General features: G+C 39.0%; 1 protein-coding gene across 1 annotated transcript; it reads right to left on the minus strand.

Moving 5' to 3' along the window:
• Window positions 1-9,853: 9,853 nt before the first annotated feature.
• TAL2 (TAL bHLH transcription factor 2) lies at window positions 9,854-16,594 on the minus strand. Its single transcript, XM_089682612.1, has 2 exons — window positions 16,448-16,594; window positions 9,854-13,731 (listed from the first exon to the last, which is right to left on the minus strand). Exon 2 carries the CDS (start codon window positions 13,713-13,715, stop codon window positions 13,359-13,361), a length of 357 nt encoding a protein of 118 aa, XP_089538738.1. The 5' UTR covers window positions 13,716-13,731; window positions 16,448-16,594; the 3' UTR covers window positions 9,854-13,358.
• Window positions 16,595-17,627: the final 1,033 nt, after the last annotated feature.

Consider the following 17,627-nt stretch of genomic DNA (forward strand, 5'->3'; position numbering starts at 1 on the left):
TTACGCCCCCCCCATATGGAAAGAAAAAATTAAGGCATTTACCAATTAGGCCTACTATCCCTACTTTAATCTTTCGAGTCTTGCTATTTAAAATTGTCCTGCTTCTAGCGTATTTTAGTGTTGTTTTATATGCCGTATCTTAAGTCATATAGTAAAACACCTATGTACTCTTTTTCTCTTGCACATTTCTGCAAAGTTTCCCCTGATTAAAAATGTCCTTTTGCTGGCCAATTTTACATTGCTGTATCAGATAGAGTACAAAAAAACAAACAAACATTCATTCACAGCCAAATATGCACTGCCAGTAAATGCTATTGCTGAGACTATCCATACATATTGTACTGTCCTGTAAGACCCCATACAGGTTTAGGGCAATCCCTAAGAATATTATTTGAGGGTTTTCTGTATTTTCAGTGTTGCCATTGAAGCAGTATTAAAAGACCCTTTCCCTGCTGTACAGTATTTGTTTCTAATTTTTGCATTGATACATGTTCCCCGTGTTAGTGACCAGCTTCCTATGTTTTTTTTTTTTTTACTGCAGTTTACATATGAGCCCTTAAAGTGGTTGTAAAGGCTGAAGGTTTTTTTACCTCCATGCATTCTATGCTAAAGGTAAAAAACTTTCTGTGTGCAGCAGCTCCCCCACCCCCTCAATACTTGCCTTATCGAGATCCAGCGATGTGAATAACAGCCTCTGCTGCCCCGGGTCTCTGCCTTCTTATTGGCTGAGACAGCAAGTGGGAGCCATTGGTTCCCACTGCTGTCAAGCGCATCCAGTCAGCCAATGAGGAGAGAGAGGGGCAGGTCCAAGCCGCGGCTCTGTGTGTGGGAGCAGGTGCCCCCATAGCAACCTGCTTGCTGTGGGGGCACCCAACAGAAAGGAGGAGCCAGGAGAGCCTGCAGGGGACCCGAGAAGAGGAGGATCCATGCTGCTGTGTACAAAACCACTGCACACAGTAGGTAAGTATAGACATGTTTGTTATTTTACAAAAAAAAAAATTAACCTTTAGAATTGCTTTAAAATAGACAGAATCTGATAAGATTTTCCCCTAAGATCAGGTTTGCCAAATTTTGAACAATTTCGCCTAAAGCTTGACAAATCAAACCTGGGCAGATTCGACCATCCCTACTAATTACCCCTCACAATCTCTCCAATTTTTTTGAACTGTTCAGTTTTATGGAACTGTTTGTTCAACAGTGCCAAGCCCTGACTAAGGAAGCCCTTTGAACCCTGAAACATGTTGGATTTTCATAATACAGGATTCTGAATAAAATTATATCTGGACTTCATACATTCTGCTTTTGGCTATTTCTGCCTTGCACACCCAGTCTCTATGGTTAGGAGCCATTCTTTGGCCACCACTCCTGAGTAAGCCTCCCAAAGCTAACCATACATGCACAGATTTATCTATGTGTGTATGTAAATTGAAAAAATTCCTTTAAACATTGTGGATGGAGGAATGTTTATTGCTAGCTATTTTATTCAGACAGACCCAGCATCCATGGCTGTCTGAATACCTGATCAGTGACTGCATCCAATAGGATACAGTTACTGTTCAATCAAAACATTTCCACCTAGATCTTGGTTTTTAAATTGAAGTTTGTTGAGCCAGATGGTGCCAATATAGCTTAATAGAGAAGTGTACGTTTTCAGAAAAACTATCATACTCACCAAGGGTCTGATGCTGCATCTGTCTTCCACCACCTCTAAGACCAAAATAGACTGCCTCACTTTGTTCTCAGTCTTCAGTGAGCAGAGCGATGACTGCCAGTCACCTGATCTCTGCACTGCCCCCAGCACTCACTGGAGCACCAGGCCGTGGAGCTGGTGGGAGCAGTTTGCTCAGTCTCCCAACAGCACACTAAGAGGCTGAGCTATCTGACAATCAGGCATGTGGGTGGATCCCGACATTATTGTCCGGATCTTTGCAGAGCCCTGACCAGCTCTGTGATGTCAGCCATCAGCAGGCTATAGCCCACTGTTGGCTGAAACTGGGCCACAAGAGAACAAAGTACACTCCTGTGACCCACAGACGAAGTATAACCAAAATAGCTTTGGCCATACTTCTCCTTTAAGGTTGGTCATACCTGTGACGATTGCGGCGTCAGACCCCAGCCCTTCTCATCAAACTTGTGACTGAAGGACTAGCCAATCTAAAACCGCGATGTCACGTGCGTAACAATGCCACAGCCAGCTGCACTCTGCACAAAGGTTTTCCAGCGAATGGACCACAATCGATGTACCAGCAGCCTGAGCACGATTGTTACCGGGTCAGGATAATTACTCAATTAACCCTTCACACTGCCACCACCTCCTTTTTGTACAGAGAAAGAGGAAACTCGGCAATATTAGCAATACGCTAAGATGATTAGATAATCGTCTGTATACCACTGTCACCGCAGACAGGTTATACAGAGGGTTAAACCCACACAGTAGCGCTCTTCAGCGGCAGGAATTCGTAATTTGCATTAAAGAGCTTTAGAAACAGTTCAACACTTTCAGAAAGTAAGATTTATTACTAAAAGGGTGCAATAAATATATTTAGAAGAAAAGATGTAGCCAATATATATAAATCAATATACAGAGAACAATAGCACAGCAAAGAGATAACAGAAGGAGTTTAAAGGGTTAAAGTACTTGCCAGTCAGCCTTGGTTTAAGCAGCTTCAAGTTTTATGAGCCCAAAAGGATTTCTGGTCTCCCACTGTTAGTTTCGATGTTAAAACAGGAGAGTCTTCTACTCTCACACACACCAGCTTCAAGCATAACAGCCTTTTTCTAGGATCTCAGCAGGGTGTCTCCTTACAGCAGAGAACCAATCGCCTCATTTGGAGAGGGGTGTTGGGGCAGAGACCCAAGCTAGAACAAAAATCCCTCCTAGCTTATATTATGGCCCATAACTTTTCCTAGGTACATGTAAAATTCCACACAAGGGTGGATTAGTACGCAGAATCGTCTGCTGAATGTCTACATATGAAATATGATATACCTGCTGGGATGGTTAAGGAGATATTATTTTCTGCTCTCCTGTTGATCTCAGCTATGGGATGTAATATACCAAACGATTTGTATTAAAGTGAGCCATCCGAATATGTGCTCCATGTTTGTGTAATTACGTCCTACGTGAAGATATAAACTTATATGAAAAAGTGAGTTTTTAAAAGTAAGTCTGTTTTTATGACCCCTTGGAAGGTCCTTTGAAGTTCAGTGAGGGACTTGGTTTACACTTTTACGATATCCCAGATTGCACAGCTAACAGACAGCTAGGCCCCAGCTCCGTTGGGGGGTTCTATAGCTCTGGAGCTCTCCTGCTTTGCCTTGACTGCCTGTGACCTCTGTCAGCACCCAGACCACATGTCACTCAACAGAGAGGGAGGGGGGATGATTGGAGGAGAAAGCTTGCTTTGGGAGGGAGAGAGATGATACAACATGGAAGGGTTCTTAACAAAATGGAGGACCATGTCCATCTCTGTGTGCACGATTGCTACAATACCCTCTACACTGCTGGCCTGACCTGATTGGAAATAGCCTTTGCTAAAAGAGGTAAAGTGTTCAACACCTTCTTTCTACTTTCTCAATAATGAAAACGTACCCTTTACCTATATATACAGTCTATGTCCATGTCTGCTTGTAAATTACATAAATAAAGGACACTTATACTGAACTTCTAATTTCAATCTATTTAATAGTTGTAAGCAACAGGATGCAATGTCTTCCTTTCTAGGTATCATTATTTATCACTTACCTGGTGTGAGATAGTTGAAAGTTCCTTCTCCAGGAGGAGATAGTGTCACAGTTTTGCAGTGCTGTTCAATGAGAGAGTGTCTCTAATGATATAAAAGTAACTAGAATTTCTCTCTTCAGTTTTATGCACATATTCTGAAGACTAATGTAGATGTTTTAACCACCTTCCGCCCACCATATAGTACAATGACGGGCGCAAGGTGGTTCTCTCATTCTGATAGGACGTCATATGACGTCCTTCCATTCTCACCGTGCATGCGCGGCTCAGGGAGAGCACAGCGCGGTGATCGCTGGTGCGCTGTGTCCCTCGGATTACGGAAAGAGCCGAAGATGTCGGCTCAGTCATGAGATCAGCTGTGTCCAATCACAGCTGATCACATGTAAACACGGAAATGCCGGTTATCAGCATTTCTCTCCTCTTGAGCTGTCACGCTGACAGCTCGAGAGGTGAGGAGAGCCGGTAATCGGCTTTCCGTGGAGGGGACACGTACACTGATCATCAAGGCACTGATGATCAGTGTGCCCTCATGATCAGTGTGGCCCCAGAAGTGCCACCTGTCAGTGTCCATCAGTGCCAGCAGTCAGTGCTCATCAGTGCCACATCAGTGCCACATATCAGTGCATACCAGTGCACATCAATGCCACATATCTGTGCCCATCTGAGCTGCCTTTCAATGTCACCCATCAGTGCCAGTCAGTGCCACCTATCAATGCCAATCAGTGCCACCTATCAGTGCTGCCAATCAGTGCCACCTATCAGTGCCAGTCAGTGTCGCCTATCAGTGTGCATCAGTGCTGCCTATCAGTGCCAGTCTGTGCCACATATCAGTGCCAGTCAGTGCCGCCTAACAGTGCCAGTCAGTGTTGCCTAACAGTGCCAGTCAGTGCTGCCTAACAGTGCCAGTCAGTGTTGCCTAACAGTGCCAGTCAGTGCCGCCTATCAGTGCCAGTCAGTGCCACAGAGGTGCATACAGTTTTATTAACAAATGCCAAAGTTGTAAAACTGTGTTAAAGTTTGTTCTACCTTGTGTCACAAAGGGATTAAAATAGATCTGTCAATACTTTTAATTTGACAATGTCTATTATTTACTCTTGTTTTGAATGCTTCTCAGTGCCATTGGGGGACCCAAACTCAGTTGCTCTATATGAAAGTGAATCCCTCTTATGTCCAAGGAATACATAGAATGGTGACTGCTATGAACTGCTGGACACAATACTGTCACCGTACCTAACTTCAGCTGAAGGTGGAAACTTACCTGTAAGCATGAAATATTTGTGTCCCTACAGAACACAGAAGGGCACAGAAGGAACAAAGCATGTAGTAATTTAGAAGTGGTGTTAGGGTCCCTTTCAAGGGACTGGATACTGTGTTTATAAAAAATTTTGTGTTTTTTTCAATTATGAATAGTCTTTATTATTTTATTAAGCCAATCCTGTATTAAATATTATATTTCATATTTACATTTTCTAGGCAGTAAGTGGAGCTTTATGCTCCTTTTCATGCTTACAAGGTTAACTTTCAAGGACCCTTTAAAATGAATGTACATAAGTGCAGGTGCAGTATTTTGTAGCAATAGGAAGAACAGGCATCAATGTGCTTTTTCTTTGAGCATTTACAAGCATTGCTGACATACGCTGACTCATGTTTCCAATGCATTTTTGTAGGGTTAACAGCCCTTGAAATTGATAGAATTAACAGCCATTGACCCAGTCACAGATGTGTAAATTGTAAACCAGCAAATAGAGGGCTTTACTGTTTTTTGCACCACTTATAGAAGATTTGTATGTGTTTGGTGTGGCTGCTTGTTCTGTAGTTGCTTTGGAGGAAGAGCTTGTGAAGAAGAGCAGAAATAAAAATAAAATGTTACATTTTTCTTAGGTGTTGCCTCTCAAAACTTATATTTGTTTTAACTTTAAGGCCCCATGCACACTAGCTCCTATTTTTTTCTGCTCCTAGAAGCTAAATAGTGTTATCCTATGTGTCCATGCACACTATTTTAGGCTATTAGCATTTTATGCGCTTTAGCGTCTGAGAGCAGAAAAAAAATAGTTTTTGTAGACTGTTTTGGAGCTTTTTTCCAGCAGAAAAATATGCTAAATGCTTCTAAATGCTACTAAAACACCCCTAATAGCTCAATAATATAATCAAACCAAAAACACTGAAATTTGAAATACAGAGGCAAATTCACACATCGCTGAGCAAAGTCGCAAAATCGTTTTCAGTGTCTGATGACGAATTTCCCCACGAATCATTATCACTCAATTCTGCAAGTGGTTCTAATTTACTATCGCTGTTCTCTAGCTGGTCCAAACCCTCTTTTGACATAAAGGGACGCTTTTTGGACGCCATGGACTTTTCTCAGTTTCCAGGCAGAAAGAACAGTCAAAATGTAGGCAGGGCACAGGACAAAGCAGTAGGGACAAAATATATGTGAAATGCATTGAAACAGCAATGTTTTACTATATAATAATCATTTTTTTAAAAATGAAATTTTTTTCAAATTTCCAATTTGCCGCCGGTTCCGGCGCCCGTACGTCGCGACGTCACAGGGACCGGAACACGGAAGCCAGATGCCGGCATCGGCCGGAGGAGATGGCCGGGGATACTGCAGGGGACACATCGCGGGAGCGAAGGACAAGGTAAGCGCTGCAGGGACTCCCTGAGCAACACCGCATGGTAAGCCCGAGTGTAGCTCAGGGTTACCGCTCTTGGTACTGAAATTGTACCACGAGCTACACTCGGGAATACCGCCAGGGAGGTTAATTAATGGCTGAGCCAAAAGATGTAATCCTGGCACCAAACTCATATAGTAACAACATGATACAACAAACTCAACATTGGTTAAACATTGGCTGATCAAAATCTGTTCAGACAACAGGATTCCACCCTACTCATAATCCTGTTTTACATCCGATAGTAAGTGTGTTGTGATGATGTATTCCTTTCTCACAAGCCTTCAACATAGCTGTCCCCTAGTGAGGTAAGAGGGCAGGAGGTGGCTGGAGGGAGACACATAGCTGGAGGAGTAGTTTGCATTAGTGTAAGAATTTTGGCATGTAGGCTGAGTGGGTGGGCATTGGCCTTGAGTGGGAGTTGGGGTATGTGGGTAAGCTCCATTGGGATTGAGCATGTGGTGGCTGAATTAATAGTTGCCTTTGGCTTGAAGCATAACAGGAGAATGTGTGTAGGTAGTTGCCAAGCGCTTGTAAGATGGTCATTTTTATTAACAGGTGATCCTCATGTGGAACCTCATCCACTAAGAGCAAATGCTTAGTAAAAAAAGGAGCATTAGGGTTGTCGTTGTCTTGATATTTTTCAGTCATATTATGTAAAATCTGAACATTACCCTCAGTCGATTTTTGTAATACATTCCTGCTTGAGGCCTAGGCAGTTGATTGCTCTGCTGATTGCATATGTTGATTTATTCTTGATGTGGTTCATCCCCTTCTTCATGTGGGTTGGGGGTTGTCAGTTTCTTCATCATCCCATTCAATGACCCCCCATCTGCATTCAGTACTATTAATGTAAAAACATATTTGACATTCCTGAAATTAGAAAATTTCTATACACAAAAAACAGACAGATATTGTACACCAATATCTCCATGTGACAGACCCAACCGGGACAGGGACTTTTGGGGGGGACTGCAGGCTAGCCTCTTGCCTACTTACTACAGGAGTCTTTAGGAGGTGTGAGCCTGGGGGACCTTTGGAGTAGTTTTACTTCAGATTCAAGTCCATGTCCCCCCAGAACCCACAAACTCTGAGAACTGGAGGACCCAGTTACAGAATTGGGGCCTCTGTGTTTTATTGAGGTCTCCTGCTGTTATGTGATTCCAAGGTGTTTATTAAGGTGTTATGTGTTTACTGTTATAATGTGTACCTGTGTTTGCCTATCCTGTCTAGGTGTGAAGTGTCTTTATTCTATTGAGTAATTTCCCCATTTTGTGCCTCATAGGTGTGAATTGACATTGCTAATGGAGTAATCTATTGTTTCTGTCTGTTTGCTAATCCTTCTGGATGTTATTAGCCTTGTGTCAGCTTTACCTCATTACCCAACCATTGTGGGATGTTTAGTTGTTGCAAATGGTCATGTGGCGACAGCCTCTATTTTTGAAGTGTATAAAAACCTGTATTTCTGTTCAATAAATTAATTCCTTTGGTCTTACCTCAACATCTTGTCTGTATATGATGTTTGGGGTAAAGGGCTGATATTAGTTATCAGTCTGCTGGAAGGGTTTGGAGGGCAGGAGGTACTGTTTGGCTGAGTCACCCAGGCAGGGTGCTTGGTGATCCATCACACTCCACATTTCTACGATGGTATTCAAAAAATGCAACTTCTAGGCATTCGGGTATTCCCAGCTTGCTCCCCCTAAATAGCCACTATTGGGTTGATTTACTAAAACTGGAGAGTGAAAAATCTGGTGCAGCTGTGCATGGTAGCCAATCAGTTTCTAGCTTAACCTCCTTGGCGGTATTCCCGAGTGTAGCTCGGGGTAACATTTCAGTACCAAAAGCGGTAACCCCGAGCTACACTCGGGAATACCATGCGGCGCTGCTCCGGCATGTGTTCTTCACTTACCTTACCCTGCGCTCCCACGATGTGTCCCCTGCAGCGTCCCCGGCCATCTCCTCCGGCCGATGCCGGCATCCGGCTTCTGTGTCCTGTCCCTGTGACGTCGGGACGTACGGGCGCCGCCGGCGGCGGGAAATTTAAAAATTTTAAAAAATGTCATTTTTTTTTTTTTTCATTTTACACAGTAAAACATTGCTGTTTCAACCTATTTCACATACATATTGTCCCTAGTGCTTTGTCCTGCGCCCTGCCTGCATTTTGTCTGTTCTTTCTGCCTGGAAACTGAGAAATGTCCATGGCGTCCAAAAAGTGTCCCTTTAGGTCAAAAGCGGTTTAGATCAGCTAGAGAACAGCGATAGTAAATCAGAACCACTTACAGAATTGAGTGATAATGATTCGTGGGGGAAATTCGTCATCAGAAACTGAAAACGATTTTGCGACTGAGCTCAGCAATGTGCGAACTTGGCGCTCTATTTCACATTTCAGTGTTTTTGGTTTGATTATATTATTGAATTAAATTTTTTATTATTTTTATATTATTTTTATGATTATTTATTAAATTATAATTTATGATTTTGTGTTTCAAATTTTATCATACCCGGGATGTTTACTAGACTCTTGTTCGGACAGATTTCAGTGAGTTTTTCCTAAAAATTACAGCCTACAATAAAAAAAATACATATTTCCATGCAAAAAAATGGTACCGCTTTCAGCACCAAAAATCTGAAATAATCATACCGCCAGGGAGGTTAAGCTTGTTCAATTAAACTTTGACAATAAAACCTGGAAGCTGATTGGATACCATGCACAGCTGCACCTTCCAGTTTTAGTAAATCACCCCCCTATGTGTCTTCTTGCTGGTATTTGTAGCAAGTATAGTCATCTTTGATGCTCCTTCAGCAGGTCTTGAGGACATCAACTATAACAAATAATGACATGGTAATTCTTTGTTTCTTTTGCAGATACCTGGAATCAAGGTAATCGTTTTTCAGTTTGCATTATGATTTTTCTCATAGGGAAGTCAACTCAACGACATGCTGCATAATGTCTGACACATGTAAAATTCTGTAGGATATGTTATCAGAGAGGGTTATGAAGAAGCCAACTAAAGATGAATAGGCCAAAATGAGATCTCATTTGGGCATTATGGAAGTTCTCAAATTGTGTGGGGACAATAGATGGAAAGGAAATTCACCTGATTATGCCACATCTAGACACAGCAAGTTCTTTAACTACAACCATTTTCTTCTATTGTCTTACATGCTGTTGCTGATATTAATTATTGCTTCAGGTAGGTTGATGTTGGCTTTTATGGCAGTTGTGACTCATCAGTCTTTGCACACAACATGCTATTTAACTATTGACTGACATAGGCCCATCACATGCAGTACACATAGCAAAGGCCACATACACTCTGCACAATTATGTCAAGCACAGGGGTGGCTATCTCTTTGAAAACTGGCTGAGACAATACATGCACAGAGGACAATGTTATGCATTAAGCACAAGCAAGTTTGGAATCACAAACAGGGACAAATTTGCAAAATATTTAATGTTGCCTGAAAGCCAATAATAACTGGAGAGCATTTAGAAGTTTGTTTTTCAATTGTCAATTGCTGTGTATTGTTAAGAAAAAAACAAAACATTTTCAAGACACTTAGAAAAATATTTTTTCAGTGTGACGGTTATGTACCTTAAAGTGACCATATAACAAGCTGGCAAGCATTACAAATAAATAACCCTATAAACGAAGAAGTGGAATCCCCCCCCCCTTCCAGAGGGAGATGAAGGATGTCATTGATCTATTCAGGAGCTCTGCACAACACTGCTAGACAGCACACATGTCTATCTTACACCAAACATTAGCAAGCCTATAACAAAGTCTGTTGAAAATAAAATATTGTAAAGGCAGGCCAAATATCTGTACTAAAAGGAGTTGCAAGATGTTCAGCACTAGGTTCACAATCACCAATTTAATCATTATACGTTTTATGACATATCCAACTTATCTAAGCTACTTCTTCACTTCTCATTATATTCAGGAACATACCCCAGCATTTGCAGTGGTCTGTTCATGAAACTCATTAGGAGTGAAAAAGTGGATTGGAGAAGCTACAACACAATAGAACCAGTCCAGGTTAATGTGACTAACGTCTGCACTTACATTTCACATCGGCATTCTTACCCTGTGAACAAGGCAGTCTACAAGGGTCTGGAAGTAGATCTAATTGTTGTGACAACCAAAGACAAGGCCATCTCTGGATTTCTAATGTACTATCATGAGGATTAGTCACAGTTAGGCAAAAGGGTTATACCATATCAAATGAAGTTGAAGCACAACAGCACAAATCAGTGACTTTTGCCGTCTTGCTTGCTGTGCAGGTAACTGTGGATTTTGTTGTACATAAAACACATCAAAGCAAATATAATATTGTACAAATACTAAACACATACACATACAATGATATTTGGCCCTATAGTGGAATGGAAGTAAAGTGAGACTTATATTTTTGTTTTTATGTGACACACTGGATAGAGAAATATGCAAATTTCATCCCATGCCTAAATGCAGTGTTTGCATTCCTTGCAGAACCTAAGGGGGAGTCATAATGAGCATCTCTCCATCAAATACAGTTCAGGATGTAGCAGCCATACAGCCAAACAGAGAGCAATGACTGTCAGTCAAGGCTCTCTGTTCTGCTCCTCCAGCATTAATGGAGTGCCAGACAGGGGAAGGGGAGGCTTTAGATGGCTCCATCTAACAGTCATGCACTGAACGTTGGAGTCGCCGGTAAATCAGGCAGCCAGGGGAATCCTGATAACATTATTGGGATCCACCTGAGCTTGACGTGCCTTTACCCCACTATCAGCTGACTCTGAGTTACAGGAGAACAAAAGTAAATGAACTCCTGTGACCCTAAAGGGAAGTACAGCCAAAAAAGCTTTGGCCATACTTCTCTTTAAAAGCACTGTATTTACTGTGTATTGACATTTGGATTGAAAATATCAATGTACAAGTTGGCAAAATGTATTTAATAATTTATTGTTAACAAATATATACAAAATAATTATTTCAGAGGATATAAATAAAAACCTTCTTTGGTAAATGCAGCTAACTAGATAGTGTCTAGTTAATGTTAACAAGATGAAGAAAAGCTAATACAAAATTATCATTATACTAAACATTACAGAAACATATACCAGTTAAATGTAATTAAAGTTAGATGGTTAATAGTGAACACATCACTGGAATTGTTCAAAGCCCATTCATTTTCGTTAGTCCATAGTAGTCAGACACAGGCTGGTATTCATTGGTCAATGAACCTCTAAAATCGAATAACTTAAAATTTTTAATTTGATCGTATGTTTTATGGGTTACAGCCCATATACGCTCTGCACAGTTCATCCAAAATTACACTTCAGTAATGGTTGGTGAGCCAAATCATCCATTGTTATCTAATATCATGGGCTTTAAAGGTGAGGCCTTGCTGAATTTCTGTTTCTATCAAGCTCAAAACAGAGTGTCATTCCTCAAGACCACTCTTTATGCATTGTAAGACCATATAATGCCTCTAAAAATATTTGCTACAAAGTTTATGTTTAGCTTATATATAGCTTTGTGAATTAGTTTCAAATAGATCAACTGGCAATGTTTTAGGCTTTTCATATACAATGTAAAAATGTATTCTGCTTCACTAATTTATCGGTATTTGATGACTTACTAGAGTTTATTTACCAAAGAAATACAGGCAAATTCACTTTGTAAAGTAGATGTTTACTTGGTTGAGTGAATAAAGTGAAACTGCATTCGCATTGAATATCCAATCATATTACTGCCATTGATTAATTAATTGATTGAATAAAGCATCAACTTATTTGCCAAGTTCAGTGATCACGCACCTTGCTAAGTAAATAGTCTCTACTCCACATGTAGATCAATGTCACTGAATATCCTTAAAATTAATGGGAAGCCATCAATCTTTGTATTATTTAAAGCAAACTGCCATTAGGAAGAAACCAAAGCATGTGAATTAAATAGAAACTTTATTTTAAATTATTATTATTATTATTATTAATAATAATAATAATAATAATAATAATAAAAATAAATAGCAAAACAGCTTGTGCAGCAGTTTTAAAGGTTATAATGTATATAGGTAAGAGGATTGTCTTGGTTTTCCAAACTCAGCCACCACTACATTTTTAAAAAGGGTACTTTTTATGTCTGTAAATTAAGTGCTTTAAAATTATTAAACTAAAATAATTGAAAGCACCCATCCAAAAAAGTATCTATCGGTATATTATAGGGCAAATAGTAAACTGATCTGATGTACACCACTGCATTCTCAAATGAAACTGATTTTGTGGTACATAAACTCTAACTTACTCTTTTTTTGCATAATTCCATATTAGTTGTCTGCAGTATGAAAACATTTTGTGATCACTACTACAGTATAAAATATTCAGTGTTGTTCAGTGAACAGAGGAGACTAACAATAACTCAGCATAAAGGAATAGAGTAGGCTGAGGAATAAAAGCTAGTTTTTGCTTGGTTATTATGGATTACTGTAAATTAATGCTCTTTATACTCTGTACTTTTATATGATAACTGAACATCCACCATTTGCCCAGCTGTTGGTTGGTGTCATCAGTACCTTAACAGTTGCGCTTTATGACTACCAGCTGAGGTATGTATTAGTGCACTTCTTGGATAGCTGCCTTAATACATTTAGATGTTAATATATAACAACATCATACATTTTACATGACGTGACAGTCTTCCACAAATACTTGTATGCCATTGGCTGACTGCTTTCCTTTCAGTTGACAAAGCCCTGTGCAGATCCAGTAATCCACTTCTATGATACTAGGGTAAAAAATAATATCATGAGTCATATCCAACTGAATTACCACCTTGTGAGAAGTCCAAAGTCTTGCTTCACCAAATTGATATTTAACAGTTATATAAATATGATAGGTAGACTCACAGAAACACTAAATCTTTAAATACAGGCCAGTAATGCTTGATTCACTTCAGTCAGTGCTGTGGTGAAGGATCTAATGACCAACACTCTTGTGTGTCACTGCTTGTTCCAGGAGAAGGGTCGCTGCTCTGGTCTATTACTGTCCAATGTTTTATATTTGAAAACTGAGGCTCAGGTTCAAAGACCCCCCAAATATTTGTTTGAGAGGTTGCTCCAGCTTTTGTTATTCCTTGGTCTGCCAAGATGTTAATGAGAAAATTGATGTATCTCATAGCCAGCCTTAAAGTTTCATTCTTGCTTAGCTTCTTGTCAGGTGGATGGGTAGGAATTAGTTTTCTCAGCTCAGCAAATGCACTATTAACATTTTGCTGTCTCCACCGCTCCCTTGTATTAAAGATCTTACGTGTCATTTTTGCAATAGGTTGTCTGAAAGAGATTATTACACAGAATCACTTTAAGCTGATAGTTACAGTTAAATCAGTGTTTCTCAAATACTGTGTTCAAGAGCCTTTGACAATTAAACGTTTGCAGATGTACATACTACACGGAGTAGCACAGATCTATTAAAAGGCATGTGCAATTATCATGGGTATTACAAGGGTCCCTCACCTTTCCTGTTTGATCTTTAATTTGTTTTAACTATTTAGAATGACATTGCACCCAGCGGAAGAGTGGCAGATCCAGGAATTCTATAAGAGAGAGATATAAAAAGCCAGTAACTGGCTCAGCCCACCAGTGCCCAGACATAGTTTAAGGACTCGTCCACACCGTGGTACAGAGAAGTCAGTATTTCTGCACACGTTCAGCAAGGGCACAATTGAATCAGTTGTTCTCTATGTGCCCTGTTCACACCACAACACTGGTATCATGTGAAGATTTGTACTGCAGGAATAAAACGCGTATAAAACTTGTTGAAGTATGCATGAAAACTGATATAAACTGATGTCTCTGCAAGTAAAATCTGCATGTTAGTTTCCATAGGTTTTTATGCATGTATGGTGTGAATGAGGACTTAAATGTTAGTTTTCATTAAAAGCCAGTAACTGGTCCAGCCCAACAGTGCCCTGTCACTGCTGCAACATTCGTTTTGAGTGGACCCTTTAGATAGTGACAGTTTAAGATTTGGTACTCTACAAGTATATTTCAACTTAATGAACAATGTTTAAACTCCCTTCCTTCTTCAATGTATCGTAAATTGTTGCCATGTGAATGGAGGAAATTTAGCTACAGGATGCCGCCTAGTTTGACAGACGCCATTGGATACACTTGTAATGCATCAAGTAGCCTGCACCTGCAATGCAGCAGTCTCACTGAAAATTGCATTTATGCACCTAGCTATAACCATCTCTAATGATATGATCAGCTCACACAAAACTAATATTTTAGCAATGGCTGTATATTGCTTCTCTGAGTCAGACTTTAGCTTGTTATATCTGCCAAGGAATCTATGGGCAACCTTTGGGCAGCTGTGCCCTCTGCCATAGAGGGATGCATTCGATTAATTTACAATACATTCAAAATAAATCCAACTGCACTATACACCAGAATTAAGGATGTAGAGCGTATGGAAGAGATCACTGCTAGATTACACGAACTACTAGAACCCATAACAAGGTATGAGAACAGTGGAATCTTAGGGAGGACCCGCCCTGATGGCGTTCCTCCATGTTAGCCCGTCTGCCAGTCTAAAGGCTGGTGAAGAAGGCTGGTGATGGCGATGATGGAGAGTGCAGCAGTCTCTTCCTTCCTTCCCCCCCCCTTTTTTTTTTCTCCTTCCTTCTTTTCCCTTTTATTTTCCTTTTTTCTCTTTTGTTACTACATGGAGTATTTGATCTATGGCGTTCTATTATTGATATACTGCAGGAATAAAACTTCTCATGGCCTAGCTCACACGCAATTATGTTCTATGGAATGACAAAATTATCTGTGCTTTATTGTTTAAGTTTGTCACAATTTTGTGATATACGTCTGTTTTGTTTCATCTCACCCAAGAAAATTAGAACTTTCTTTCTTGCACTCTCAATGTCAACAATGCTGTAGAGTGCTGTATACACCGTGTAGGTTTTGAAAAACCTTTAATAAAATAGTAATTATAAAAAATAAATAAATCAATCCAAATTTTAAAACAAATGTGAAAACGCTCTAATAGAAATACTCTAATAATTACACCTGCAATTCTGTAAGAGATCTGCAAATAATGATGTGTTTGAAGTCCCTGTAGACTGCCTTGGCTTAAGATTTTTACAATTACATCATTTAGTTGTTTACATTTTGGCCATTTTTTCTGATACAATTAAACATTTAAACATATTTGCAAATTAAAAGGTCAGTATTTTTAATACATTTGTATTGTATCACAACTAAAAACACATTAGCAAATCTGATGGTGTCACACAGGGACTATTTGTTATGTAAGCATATTTTTTACATGCCTCCAATAGATAATAGCAAGTAATTTTCTAAACCATTTTATTTGGAATGGAAATAGGTATTTACTACACTAACTTTTCACTCAGCAAAAACGCTTCTACAGTATCATGTATTTATAAAGAAGTCAATGTGAATTTTACCAAAATCTCACTGCACCTACAGTATATGCTTGGTAAAGGCTACATTCACTGCTTTATAAATATGCAAAATTCTCAGGAAATGATGTTCAGACAAAATATATTTTTTTAATTATTGAAATCATATTTTATATAGATATGATTTTATTCTAAAAAATATTTTCATTATTTTTATAATTTCAATCATTAAGGTTGTGAGTAATAGCATTCCAAGCATAAATGGATTTCTGAAAATACACTTTTAACACATTTTTTGCATTAAAGAATCAATATATAGATACTGCAAAGTGTAAAGTATAAATAAAGAATTGAATTCAAATTATCATAGCTTGTATATTGTAATGTGCAATGTTAGAGTTTGAATACATTAATATATATCACAATTCCATTAGCAAATATTTTTAATATACGTACAAAGGTAAAATCACATTTTAAACATATTGCTTCATTATTATCAATTATCTGCTGTAATGTTTGGTTTGTATCTACACTTTCAATGGCATGTAATATGCCTAAAATTAAGGTTACAGCTGTAATAGTGATTAGTAAAATACTCACAATTGTAATAAACTTACCCTAAAAGTTGTTCTTATTGTTTGTGCTGGTTGGTAATGTTCACAGAAAACCATGTAGCATTATGCACCTGCAGTGTATCCAGTTGTATCTAGGCAGTACTGTCAGCTTCTGACCATACTGTGTTAACTAGCAAATGCGAAGACCATGGTTTCATTTATAGCAAGCCTGCCTCTTTGTCCGACACGTGTCACTGCTGGTTCCAGTGATGCTTGCATATTTTCCTATCCTCCTGGGAGATTTGGTGCATACAGACCTCTTGTCTATCCAGTGGCAAGTACAGGATTTTGGGAAGGGGGATACCTAATTTGCCTTTACTAGAATGTGAATATCCTATGTATGTACTGTAGCTACATTACTTAAACAGAAAATCATGTACACATTTAACAAGTTAAAATGACAGCATGCAATTAAAAAGAGAAGCCCGTTTGGTTAGTGTTCATTATATTTGTGGTTAATTTTAGTTGTTTTCCTATGTGTTAAATAATAAAAATGTTTCATTGAAAAAAAAATAAATAAATATATATATATATATATATATATATATAGATAGATATACCTATAGTTAAAAGGATAATCATACTTTTAGAAAAGGTACAGTTATTCTACGGGCCGCCTCCCTGATCTGTCGTAACTAACTACCCCCCCTTCCCAATATCTCTTTAGCTAGTTCATAGTGCTCTGGGAATTCTTTTTCATGTAAAAAATTCAATTTTTTTTGTTTGTTAAGACAAAATTCTTTCATGTTCCAAGCAGTATACCGTATAATGACTGGCAAAAGTGCTGTTCATGATCAGGATAAGAGTAAACAAGCTGAGAATAAATGCAATCCACACAATCACAGAAGTAATTGAGGACAAGAACAGTTATAGAGATATCAGAGTCAGACAGACTTCTATCCATGGCCTGAGCAGAAAAATTTATCTCTGGATATATACATATAGATATGCCTATAGTTAAAAGGATAATCATACTTTTAGAAAATGTACAGTTATTCTACGGGCCGCCTCCCTGATCTGTCGTAACTAACTACCCCCCCTTCCCAATATCTCTTTAGCTAATTCATAGTGCTCTGGGAATTCTTTTTCATGTTATAAAATTTGATTTTTTTTGTTTGTTAAAACAAAATTCTTTCAAGTTCCAAGCAGTATACCATATAATGACTGGCAAAAGTGCTGTTCA

Source organism: Staurois parvus, unplaced genomic scaffold (assembly GCF_062004578.1).
Source record: "Staurois parvus isolate SC_StPar_1 unplaced genomic scaffold, SC_StPar_1.0 ptg000292l, whole genome shotgun sequence".
NCBI classification, from domain to species: domain Eukaryota; kingdom Metazoa; phylum Chordata; class Amphibia; order Anura; family Ranidae; genus Staurois; species Staurois parvus.